At 41.7% G+C, this 12142-nt stretch overlaps 1 protein-coding gene across 1 annotated transcript; it reads right to left on the bottom strand.

Moving 5' to 3' along the window:
• Positions 1 to 2228: 2228 nt before the first annotated feature.
• On the bottom strand, positions 2229 to 6531 carry LOC117695134 (cancer/testis antigen 55-like). Its single transcript, XM_034486002.2, has 4 exons — positions 6353 to 6531; positions 3824 to 3968; positions 3077 to 3189; positions 2229 to 2496 (listed from the first exon to the last, which is right to left on the bottom strand). Exons 1-4 carry the CDS (start codon positions 6521 to 6523, stop codon positions 2302 to 2304), a joined length of 624 nt encoding a protein of 207 aa, XP_034341893.2. The 5' UTR covers positions 6524 to 6531; the 3' UTR covers positions 2229 to 2301.
• Positions 6532 to 12142: the final 5611 nt, after the last annotated feature.

Genomic DNA, 12142 nt, shown 5'->3' with positions numbered 1-12142 from the left:
ACGGGAAACGCCAACCAGGATTTTCCTCACATAGTGGCCGCCAGGGCTTGAGATGCCCCACCCCATCACACCTTGATTAATTACTGTCCAACCACCCTGACTGTCACTTACGGGGGCTCCTTCACAACCGCACCCTCTCAAACTCGGCTCCTCAGAGGTGACAAACCGTTACCAGCAGTGCGGCCCTGGGTCCTCTGAGGACTCTTTGTGATTTGAGCTGGAGAAAAGCTGGTCCCACCCAGGGACTGCGCTGATTGGCTGAATGAACCCTGAGCATGGGCACGTGGAGCACAAGGCACTGAGGGTAGAAGAGAGTTCAGATTCTCTCAACCTGTATAGTTATGCATAAATACTGAGCCATGATATGGGTGATTTGAGCCCGGTCCTCTGCAAGAGCAACAGGTGCTTTTAACTGCTCAGTTATTTATCCTTTTGTTCACTTACACGTACTATTCTGACCTCTTAGGACCACGGGCACACATCTGTTCTGTTTAAACACATGCAGGTCAAACACTCACACACAGAAAATAGGGATTTTGTAAAATTAGGATAGTCCCCTATAACTCCTTTCTTCCTATTGTCTTGTCCAGCTTCCTTGTGAGGAATTGTTGTTGGGATTTCTGGGAAACTGAATTATGAAGCCATTTTCAGTTGGGGAGAGGAAACTTTGCTGCACCAGCATGTAATGGAGTAGGCTTCTTGCCTCAAGTTCAGCAGCATTTTATATTTAGAAGAGCAGAATTGAACAAAGAGGGAGTACAAATACAAAAGCATGTATAAATGATGGCAACAGGGCAGGGTAAAGTTACATACATGACCCCACCTCCTCAGAACCTGTCCTTGAAGATACAGTAACTGTGGCAGGGTCAGCTCAAGAAAACTCTGTCAGCACTGGAAAATTTCTTTTGTTAATATGTGGCACTTTGGGGATCTTATATCACATTGTCTCCTGTTTGTCAGAATCCTTTATAACCATTCTAAAGGACTCGTCTTATAGTGGTAGAAGAACTGGAGTCTGTTTCTATACTGTTTCTAGTTGTGACTCCACAATCTCCATCCTAACTCCTCCAGAGTCACTTTTCTCATCCTGGAAGATGAGAGGCCTGGAGACCCTATGATGTGATTGGGTTACATTAGGGACACCCATTAGAAAGGAAGATATCAGCAAGTCACTCCAGATTATTAGTGTATGTGTGTTGCTTGAATAACCAGCAAGGCAGTTGCTGCCTGGAAAATCATACCCAATTCATCTGCAATTAAAAAAAAAAAAGATGTGGGACAACAGTCTGGAGATGTTGGCAATTATCCCAAACAGGGTGGTGGCTACCACAATGGTGGTAAGAAGGTTTATGGCTGCTCTGAGTATGGTGGGGTTACCAGTTGTGGTGAATTGCTGATAAACATAATCAAATAGGCTTTGTCTGAGCATCCCCTCCTTCTAGAGACTGGATGGCCTTGGAGTTTGACACAATGGACACAAGAGCACTGGATGGCTCAGCACTGGAAACCTTCAAGGGATCTGAACCTTAAGCCATCTGAGGTGAGAGATCTTCTCTAGTGGTCTGTGGGCAAAAGAGCCAATAGAAGCTTTGGCATGAGTGAACTCTTGGGTGGCAAGGCAGAATATAAAACCAACATTGGAGCTTGGGGTTCTGGGTTCTGAGTGTAGGGATGGTCACACAAGCAGGAAGTGTATATGGTGAAAGTTCTGAATCTTGATCCACTGCCTGGAAGATAGGTGGCTTTTACAGGGTTGAACCTCTAAATGATTAGGACAACAGTGGATTCCTAAATGGCATGCAATTAAACCCGATCATCTGGGTGAAGCACAAGGATGTACAAGCTACTAATATAAAGCAACTGGTCAGATAGCCTCAGTCTCCAGTGTAGGCACCCTTAACACCTCAGATGGCAACCAGGTTCAGGATTCCTTCTGAAAACTAGAAAATGATGAAGGAAAGACAGACAACTTCTCAGAAGTACAACAATCTGAAAGCAATTTTCATTGCACCACCTCTGAACCTAATAAAAGTCTGCTCAATCTTTTTGTTTGAAGTAGACCTGAGTCGGATCTATCATTTCTCTGAATTGACTATTTTGTACATGATCATAGGAAGAAAATCTATAAATAGCACGATATTTACCAAATGGAGTGCAGATAGAAAATTTAAATTATCATAGAGAAAAAAACGTTGGAAAGGCAAAAGAGTCATAGCTCACAGATGTTTGGATTACATGCCCATACTATTTTATTACACCATGACCGCAGACAGAAGTCTGAAAATGAATGACAAAGCCTGGTTAGTTCACCGTTTCCAGTGGGGTCATTGATACTGCTCTCCAAGAACAGTGTGGTTGGATACTGTCCACAGCAACAACGTCCACTATGTCGTATAATCCTGGTATATACCCAGAAGGTATGTGGAGAGAATCGAGGGTAAAAAAAATGGTAGATTCCACCACACCATTTCTTCCATCAATGCTGGTAACACAGACCTATGATGAGAAATGATGACAATGAGTCTAGGGACCTATGTTACCCACCACAGATCGCCCTCCACTCCCCCAGAAACCCAGCTCCAATCAGTAGGTCCCTCACCCCAGCATAACCTCACACTCTACTTGCTTGTGTTTACAACTCATTCTCGGACTGTCCTAACCAAGGTCTGACCTGCCTTCATCAGCAGGTTGCCACACCTCAAACCTAGTGCACTCAAAGTTTCTCCACAATTTACTCAAAGCCAAGACAATTTTCTTACTGCTGTCCACGGAACAGCCTAAAGTCAAGAAAAACACACAACTGAGGAAGTAAGCACACACACACCCACACACACAGAGAGAGAGAAAGAGAGAGAGACAGAGACAGAGACAGAGACAGAGACAGAGACAGAGACAGAGACAGAGATGAATACTACACTATTCTCTGCTTATTTTCTTTTCATTCAGTGAACAAATGTATCCACTCTGGCAGAAGTTATACTGCCAAACATATCACACAAAATCTTGGTCAGGAAAGGGATCAGTAAGAACGAGAGGGAGCTGCCTACCCATGACAAGACTCATGGGGGTCAATTACCTCGTCCATATTCTGAGAGTTGAGGGGGCTGACAGAGTGGATATTGATGCTTGAATTGCCCGGGTTCATGGAATACTCAACCAGCAACAAATCTCCTTTGAATGGCCTGAATCCTAAAACAGCCAAGGAAGTGAGATTATGTATTAATACAGTCAGGTCACAGGACATTTCTAGGGCCTTACTCACTGCCATATGCTGACTAACATTTCCTGCACGTAAAGTAATTTTCCAAACACTTAGACCTCTTAAATATCTTCCTATAGCAAGGAAAGCAGAAAGCTATGTAATCACTGATTCTTTACACTGATGTGTTCCCCAGGCATTGAGAAAGACATGTGATGCAAATATTTTCAAGATAAATCCCTTATAGTTATGTAATGCTGTCATTGATTCGATCTTGAATGTACCCTGGGGCAGTGTCACAAAGACTAGAATCTCAGGACCCAGAAGCTTAGTGGCTGGGTTTCCTAATCCCATGCACAATTCTCAGATACGTATGAGTTTCTGGTAACTTTGAGGAACCCTATGTGAAAAACCAAAGTTAAAAAGCTACTTGGCAAACAAAATCAACTGAATCAAAACAACCACATGGCCACATGGTGATGGTCATCACAGGGGACAGGAGCTCTAGGCAATATTTAAAATACTACCCTTTCCCCCTGTATTGTACCCTACTTTCAGTTTCAAGGACCCTCAAGCCCAATACTTATATTTCTTGTTCTATGTTTTGAAAGCTATGACTCCTACCTCCAGAAAACATGCATAATGGGAAAAACGTGTCCTTGCTGATATAGATGTTGTCTTCAGTTACAGAGGTGACACATTTGATACAAAGCCTTCTGCCAAGTTTTGATGGCTCACTGCCCTCAGGAAGATTATTCATAGCTTTCACCTATAAGAGGAGGCAGTGAGTGCAAGTGGAATAAAAATTTCATGCAGGAGATTGTCCCCTTACCAAGGACTCCCCATCAGAACAACAGCATTTACTCCTGGGCATAGAAGGGGTGCTGTTATACCTGTACTGAAGTGAATGGAAACTATGAGTTTTGGAGAAGTTTTTAAATAATAATCAGGAAAACCAGGCCTAAGAAATTGTCAGACACACCAGACCCAGCAAACGTGCAACTCCCTCATTTTAACCTCATAAAGAGGTGTGCACTTATCACTTTGATAGCAATGGCCCCTAGTGACCTATTTTCTGACACTTGAGGGATTAGTCATGGATTGACAGGGACAAGCAAAGAATGACCCTGGCTCTTCAGCTGAGCTCATTCCTTGTTGTTGATAAGTCTACTTACCTGCTTTTTCCAGTCCTGCAGATTACCCCTGTGGCCCTCATTCAAACAGTCCACCCATTCTTGACCTGGGAGAAAGTCCCACTCTATTGCTCTGCAAATCTACATAGATCTGTTTCTTTGATGAAAATTCACTAATCCACAACATCTGATTTTACAGAAGCAGTTCCTTCACTACAGTCTGTTTCAGGTTCTAATCTAATCAGTAAAGACTCTATTTACATCTCATTTCTGAAAGCTCCCTAAAATCTCCTTCGGCCTCTTTCACCTTTTTCATGCAATATGTAACCTGTAAGTTTTGTTCATTTACATATTGATTGTGATGTGTTATATGAGAAATAGGAATAGTGATTAAGACTGAAATAAAAGACCCTTTGTAATCTTGTCCAGATTGCCAAAGAAAGCAGGATTTCCTGGCAAAATGTCACCATTGTAATCACTACATTTTATCACTTTATTGTAATTTGACAGTTTCTGACAATGTGTAAAAGCATCAATATTTGCCTATGTTCCTGACAAAGTGCACTTATGAGAGAACTGATATTTTAAAAATATGTGGAAAACAAAAACCCAGAAGTTTAAAGAAAACATAAGACAATAAATACATATTTTTTTAGTAAATATATTTTTGTGATTATGGAAAAATCTATAGTGAATCTCTTGTACGAGAAGATCAAGAAGTAAAAATTATAACTATCATTATGATGTTAAAAAATCAAAATAACATTAGGACTCTGCTTCTCTGTTTTCAATTTTACCATGATTTTATAATGATAATAATAGTAATAATAATAATGCATCTGATTAATACTGGCAAAGGGATCTTCTGTGGCCTGCTATTGAGACTCTCAATTGGAAAAGTGTAACTAAGAATAACTTGACAATAGCCATCAATATATAAATAGTTGAACTGAAGTGAGACTTACATCTGTAAGTCATTCAAAATTTATAGTAGTATTTAAAAAATTGATTTATGTTAAATGTACTTTAGTTGGGGATGAAGAGTTAGCTCAGGGTTTAAGAGCACTTGGTGTTCCTGCAAGGGATCCGGTTTAAATTCACAGCACCTACTTGGAGGCTCACAACCTCTTCTACCACCAGGTACGCATGCTGATCACAGATACACATACATGTAGGCAAAATACTCATACACATAAATAAAAAAATCTAAAAATTAAAGTAAGCAAGAAAGTGTTCTTTAACTGCCATAGAAAAGTGTATAAAACATACTTTCCTGCTGATTCTGCTAGTTGGATATTGAATAGAAAATAGCTGCTTAGTATATGATAGAAGTTACAGGATTATACAGAACCTTCATTTACATGTTGTTGAAATACTAAGAGAAGAAAAATATTTAGAAAGCAAAGAAGCATCACTGCATTGAAATATTAGAAAATCAAACCCATTAATCTCAGAGAAGTGGAATGTCAACTTTGACCATATAGCAACATTGTCTGAATCTTTTTTTAAAAATGGGTTTTCACCATGTAACTGGGGCTGGCTTGGAACTCTGCAGATCAGGCTGGCCTTGAACTCATAGAAATTTCTCTGCTTCTGACTCCAGAGTGCTGGAACTAATGCAATATACCACCATGCTCACCCAATGTAGTGGTTTGAATGGTGACTTCTGTAATGAGCTCAGATATTTGAACACTTGGTCCCCAGTTGGGGGCACTGTTAGGAGAGGTTTAGAAGGTGGGAGTTTGCTGGAAAGAAATGGAAATTTTAGAGATTACCAGCATTTCTAACCCTGCCTCTTTGCTTTGTGATTGTATTTGAAGAGGTGAGCACTCAGCTACCTGTCTCAGTCACCATACCTGCTGCTTTCTCCTATGCCTCACGGCCATGTTGGCCTCTTGCTTTTCTAGTACCATAAGCCCAAATAAATGCTCTTCCTGAAGTTGCTCTGATCATGGTATTTTATCACAGCAAGAAAACAGTAAGCAGTACAATAAGAGACTCTGGAAAAACTCAGCCATACCTTGATTGCTTTGAAGATATGATTTCTTGGGTTTTCTTCTACAAGTGCAAGGACATTTGTCCCTATGTTCAGAAGCACATTGTCACTGATTACGTCCGTATTGAAGAAGATGGTTTCATTAATCCAGCCATAGTCATTACACAGAGAGGTCACAACTCCCTGAATAGACATCAACTTGGAGTTCTCTACAACACAAGTAAACAAAGGTCACACGGGTTCATGTCAAATGCAAGCACCCACTATAGACAAGTTCGTTTTTGAACACCCTTGTAGATATGAGCACATAGCATCACTCCTCTGACCATAAGACAACAGCCATCACTGCATCCTAAGTTTGTGACTCACGAATGGCACCTCCATGGCATCTATTTCAGCTGTGGCTGACCTGTTCCAGTGGGAACACAAGTGCTATGTTCATCTACCTGCTCAGGAAGCCCCTTTAAACTCCCACTGTTACTAGTATATGCCTGACTCAACAGCAGCAGCAAATGCATAGCCATAGCTCTACATTCTCCAACATCCCTTCTGACAAAGCATTAAAAGATATGTGCAGATGTAAGGACACGTCGCCAAATTTCCTTTTGCTCTTCATAAGTCTTATGGGTAAGTACTGTTTGGGGATCTGCCTCCTGTACCATGCTGGGACAATTGGTCACCTTCCTCTATAGTGCCTTCCTTACAACCCTGCCTCCTGGCTTCAGATACATGTGTTCATGGAAAACAAGGCTGAATTCACTCTCAAAGTGCGATGTTCCCTTTCTCTGGGGGATAGCCAAAGACATCTTTCAAGGGCAAGATGCGAAGGCAGGGACATTACAGCCCACAAAGACTTGTGTCACGTGTTCTGTGAGTTGATCCAAACACCCTCCTGCTTTGGCATACCACAGGAGCTTGGGGCACAGTTCAGTACTGGCCTTACTTGGAAACTCAGGAACGTCCTCTTGCTCAATGGCCACTCAGGTTGGTGGCAGGTCCCTCTCAGGTCTTTGTGCCCCTTTGCATCTTAAAGTGGAGGAAAGACTTTCTGAGGAGTCTCCTTGAATGGGGGTAGTGTGAAAAGTAGACTCTCAGAGGCATACCTTGAGTCCATGCATATGTCTTTTCCTCCGACTCTGTTTTCCTCAGAAAGAGTGATGTAATACGGCGCCAAAGCGTCTGCATACTGGCTTGGGCAGTGTCTTAACACTTACAGATGATTCATCAGACCTCCTTTGAATGACTCTCGCGATCTCTACCCATTCCAGAGCTTCTGTGAAATGATAGTGAATGGTTAAAGAGAGGCTCTCAGTTGAGCTTGGGACAGGGCACCTTCTGGCTGCTGCCGTAAGCTTCCCATAAGACTTTCTGTTCAGATCATACAGAGGCTAGACCTAGTCCTCCTAGGGCTTCTTGTGGGTCCCCTAACAAGTGGGGTGAGGGCTGTCTCAGTCTCTGTCTCCTACCATTATATCTTCTTCCCTTACCTGGGCTGCCTGGTTGTGTCTCAATGGGAGAGAGGACGTGTCTAGTCCTGCTGGGTCTAGTTGTCCCAAGACAGGGTAGTATCCAAGGGGGGCTCCCCTTCTCTGAGGGAGAAAAGGGTAATAGGGGGAGGATTTTGTAAGGGTGGGATGGGGGCGAAAGGAGGGAAGGGGGGGCTGTGGTTAGAATGTAAAATGAGGGGAAAATAAACAAATTATTTTTTAAAAATCTCCCTGCTCATGGAGAGCCCACCTCTTTGAACCCACCAGCTAAGGAGAGTCAATCCTGAGTGTAACCTACTACCAGCCAAGGAGAGACAATGGTATGCATACGTCACTGCTTATGTCATTGGCTACAGCCAATGAGCTGCACTGGGCAGACATTTGTGCCCGCCCACCCATTATGAGGGATTAGCGCACCAACAGGGAAATCTTTGGAAAATCTGCTTGCAGTTTTGCCCTTGGGTACTCACTTTGGTTTTATGGGGCTGGCTGTTTTTCACATTCTCATGAGAGGGTCAGGACTTTGTTTGTCTTAGGAGGTGTGGCAAAAGCTTGTATCCCTGCTCTGCCCACTAAAAATCGAGCTTGGTGGTAGATATAAGCACTAGTCACATAGTGGTATTGTTTGAATCAGGGACAGTGTGTGTGTGTGTGTGTGTGTGTGTGTGTGTGTGTGTAGGTCCCCTGTTATATGAAAGTTTGGGGATAGCATGTCTATTGTTTAATGTGCATTGATGCTTTGCCTGCCTGTTTGTATGAGGACGTTGGGTTTCCTGAAACTGGAATTGAAGACAGTTTTGAGTCTCTGTGTGGGTGTTGGGAATCAAACCCAGGTCCTCTTAAGCACTGAGCCATTTCTCCACCACACCTCTACCTCCCTATTTCATAGTAAGACATTGTTTATGCACTGCAGTAAAATTCTATTTTGTTTGCAGTGTTACCGTGTGGGGGCTAGAATTAACATTGAGAATATATCAGTTTTATGTGTCAGTTAACCTCTAAAATAAGTATTGTGGAATTGCTTGATAATATTTATACCACTTAAAAAATAACTTTAGGGCTGGTGAACTGGCTCACTGGTTAAAAGCACTCTTCTAGAGGTCCCGAGTTCAATTCCCAGCAACCACATGGTGGCTTACAACCATCTGTAATGCGGTCTGGTGACCTCTTTTGGTGTGTCTAAAGACAGCTACAGTGTACACAAATACATAAAATAAATCTTTAAAAAATAACTGTCTGGGACCAAGCACTGAGCAGATCCTGGGTGGCAAATCTGCCCCACTCTCACAGAACCCAGAAGAAGCAGGACTCCCAGGAGCTCTAACCCAGGCAGTATCTTAGGTAAGCAGACAACAACACCCGCCCCAAACAGGGAGTAACTGGGACCCACTAGGACACAGGAAGTCACTCCTGGACAGGAGCACTGGTTCTTTCCTGTCTGGACCTGAGCACTGAGCATTTTGGGGCCCCAGCTCTTACCCCAGAAGTAACACCCACCCGACACAGTTCTGATACATCCAAGATAATAGGAAAGACAGGCTCCAGTCAGAGACAGGGCAGGTATCACTAAGGAGATCCAGATTGCGAAAGGCAAGCTCAAGAACATAAGCATCAGCAACCCAGGGCACTTGGAATCATTAGAACTTAGTTCTCCCACACAAGAAATTCCTGATTCCCCATAATATTAGGAAAACAAGATTCAGATTTAAATTCATTTCTAATGATGATGATAGAGAACTTTAAGAAGGACATAAATAACACTCACAAAGAATTTGAGATCATAGGTAAACAGGTAGAAGCCCTTAAAGTGGAAACACAAAAATCCCTTAAAGAATTACAAGAGAATACAATCAAACAGGTGAAGGAATTGAACAAAACCATCCAAGACATAAAAATGGAAGTAGAAACAATAAAGAAATCACAAAGGGAGACTACCCTGGAGTTAAAAAACCTAGGAAAGAAATCAGGAGTCATAGACACAAGCATCACCAACAGAATACAAGAGATAGAAGAGAGAATCTCAGTTGCAGAAGATACCATAGAAAATATTGGCACAACTGTCAAACAATACGCAAAATGCAAAAAGTTATTATCACAAAACATCCAGGAAATCCAGGACACAATGAGAAGACCAAACCTAAGGATAGCAGTTATAGATGAGAGTGAAGATTCCCAACTTAAAGGGCCAATAAATATCTTCAACAAAATTATAGAAGAAAACTTTCCTAACCTAAAGTAAAAGATGCCCATAAACATACAAGAAGATTACAGAATGCCAAATAAAGTAGACCAGAAAGAAAAATACCTCCCGTCACATAATAAGCAAAACACTAAGTGTGCAAACAAAGAAAGAATATTAAATGAAGTAAGGGAAAAAGGCCAAGTAACATATAAAGGCAGATCTATCAGAATTACACCAGACCTCTCAGCAGATACTATAAAAGCTAGAAGATGCTGGACAGATGTCAAACAAACCTTAAGAGAATACAAATGCCAGCCCAGTAATTGTAGTTTTCTTTAAAACACATACAGATGAACTCTCACCCAACATTCAGAAATAAAGATTGGCTGAAAATGTATCTCAGTGTTAGAGTGAAAGCTATGAGTTTCATCTTCAGTGGTGCAAACAAAACAAATAAACAAAAAACACCAACCAATCCACAAAATAAACAAAAAAAAAACTACCAAACAACCAAACAAACATAAAATACCAGTAAGCCTCACAAATGAAATGTTGGTTTGTCCAGTTTGTCCAATTAACTCCAAACCATAAACTGAGCAAGAAACCCAATTGCTGTTGTGAGGAAACAAACAAAACCAGCGTTAAGAATTTGGGGAGCCTAATCTTAGGTGTGATTAGAGAAATACAAAGAGTGGCTACAGCAACAGAACAAACCTCTCGCAGAGGGGCTAGAGAGATGGCTCTTTTGGTAAAGTGCTTTCCTTGTAAGTATATAGACTTAAGGTGGGGAGCCTAGAATCCACTTTAAAAATGCAGGCTGCAGCCCAGTGCTGGGTAAGTGGAGACAGCTTTCTGGCTAGCCAGGCTAGTGGAATAGGTGAGCTGCAGGTTCAGAGAGTCCTTGTCTCAAGATATAAGTTGGATCGTGATAAGGATATACATGCCCTCCAGCTACACAGGCAGGCATGCATCTACACACACATACAAACACACATACACACAGAGGAGGAAGAGGGAGAGGAAGGGAGAGAGGGAGGGAGGGAAAGAAACAGGGGGAGAGAGACAGAGAGAGACAAAGACAGAGAGACAGAAAGAGAGAAAAAGAAAGGGAGACATGATTGCACACAAACATAAGTGTATTCACATATGTACACAGGGACATGTGGGCACACATATACATAACTTAAAATTATCATGTTTTTCAAGACTGTGTTTCTTTGTGTATGTCTGGCTGTCCTGGAACTTACTTTGTAAACCAGGCTGGCTTCAAACTGAGATCTTCCTAACTCTGCCTTCCAAGTGCTGGGATAAAAGGTGTGTGCCACCAACACCTGGCTTCAAAACTTTGTTTCACTTAGTGTGTGTGTGTGTGTGGGGGTATTTTTTCTCGTTAGGATATTTCAAAAATCATCAGGATATAAATTTCCTTAACCTACTTATAAGATTAAAGCAATCCCTATAAAAATATGTCAGTTATTTTCTGGAGACAGGTAAGTTCACAAGAAGCGTCATTTAAAGAAAAAATTTCTGGGACTGGTGGGAAGGCTCAGCAGTTAAGAGCACTGGCTACTCTTTTAAAGGTCCTGAGTTCAATTCCCAGCAACCATATGATGGTTTACTACCATTTATAAAGCAATCTCTTATCCCCTACTGTCATGCAGGTATACACATTGACAGAGCACTCATATATTCAGATAATATTGTACGTAACTAAACACATTAAAATATTTCTATTATTATTATTCTATAGGCACGTAATATTTTCTTGCCTTTTCTTTGTACCCAAATGGCCCAAAGATCGCTCTTTGCTCTTTTTCAAAGTTATAGGATTTTGAAAAACTGATGCACAAGTAGGAAAACACTGAAAGCAAACAACTTTTGGGAGAAATGCCCTAGTCCACATAAAGTGAACAAAAGAGTGGTTGGAAAAATGGAAAAATAACTCAGCAGTTGAAAGCACCTGTTGTTCTTGCAGAGGACCAGGCTCAAATCACCCATATAGTGGCTCAGGATTTATGCATAACTATACAGGTTGAGAGAATCTGAACTCTCTTCTACCCTCTGTGGGCAACAGGGAGGCAAAGTGAAAGGGGCGGGGCCTAGCATACTCTTGTAATCAAGCTCAGTAATAGGAGGGTGGAGAAA

The sequence above is a fragment of the Arvicanthis niloticus genome, chromosome X (assembly GCF_011762505.2).
Source record: "Arvicanthis niloticus isolate mArvNil1 chromosome X, mArvNil1.pat.X, whole genome shotgun sequence".
Classification (NCBI taxonomy): Eukaryota; Metazoa; Chordata; class Mammalia; order Rodentia; family Muridae; genus Arvicanthis; species Arvicanthis niloticus.
Note: the sequence above shows the minus strand (reverse complement) of the source record. Positions and strands in the feature narration are given on the sequence as shown.